General features: G+C 57.9%; 1 protein-coding gene across 1 annotated transcript in view; it reads left to right on the top strand.

Moving 5' to 3' along the window:
* SKOR1 (SKI family transcriptional corepressor 1) overlaps positions 1–323 on the top strand; it is an 8,310-nt gene that overhangs the window by 4,251 nt on the left and 3,736 nt on the right. Inside the window, exon 4 of the mRNA XM_006153504.2 lies at positions 69–176. Coding sequence (XP_006153566.1) covers positions 69–176 — 108 coding nt within the window. The remainder of the gene's footprint in view (positions 1–68; positions 177–323) is intronic.

Below are 323 nucleotides of genomic sequence, written 5' to 3'. Positions count from 1 at the left end.
GCAGCTCTGGCATTATCGGGGTCACGGTTTCTTTGCCTCTCCTTGAAACTCGGTTTATTGCCTTTAAGAGCCAGATAAGGAAGACAATCACTCGACCGCCGATGATTTGGAAACGAGGAAGTCCTATCCAGACCAAAGGGGTATCTCCCAGCCAAGTCCCGCAAACACAGACCGAGGTGAGCCCTAGGACCCCTCGCGCAGCCCCCCTCCCATCCCCCACCCGGGAGCTGGGACTCAGGTCGCCCAGGTTCCCACAGGCTTAGGAGGAAGGCTTTCAATCTAGAGTAAGCGGCTGCCAGTCCCCTTGGGCGGGGAGCAGGTAT

Source organism: Tupaia chinensis, unplaced genomic scaffold (genome assembly GCF_000334495.1).
Source record: "Tupaia chinensis unplaced genomic scaffold, TupChi_1.0 Scaffold000377_2, whole genome shotgun sequence".
Lineage (NCBI taxonomy): Eukaryota > Metazoa > Chordata > Mammalia > Scandentia > Tupaiidae > Tupaia > Tupaia belangeri.
Note: the sequence above shows the minus strand (reverse complement) of the source record. Positions and strands in the feature narration are given on the sequence as shown.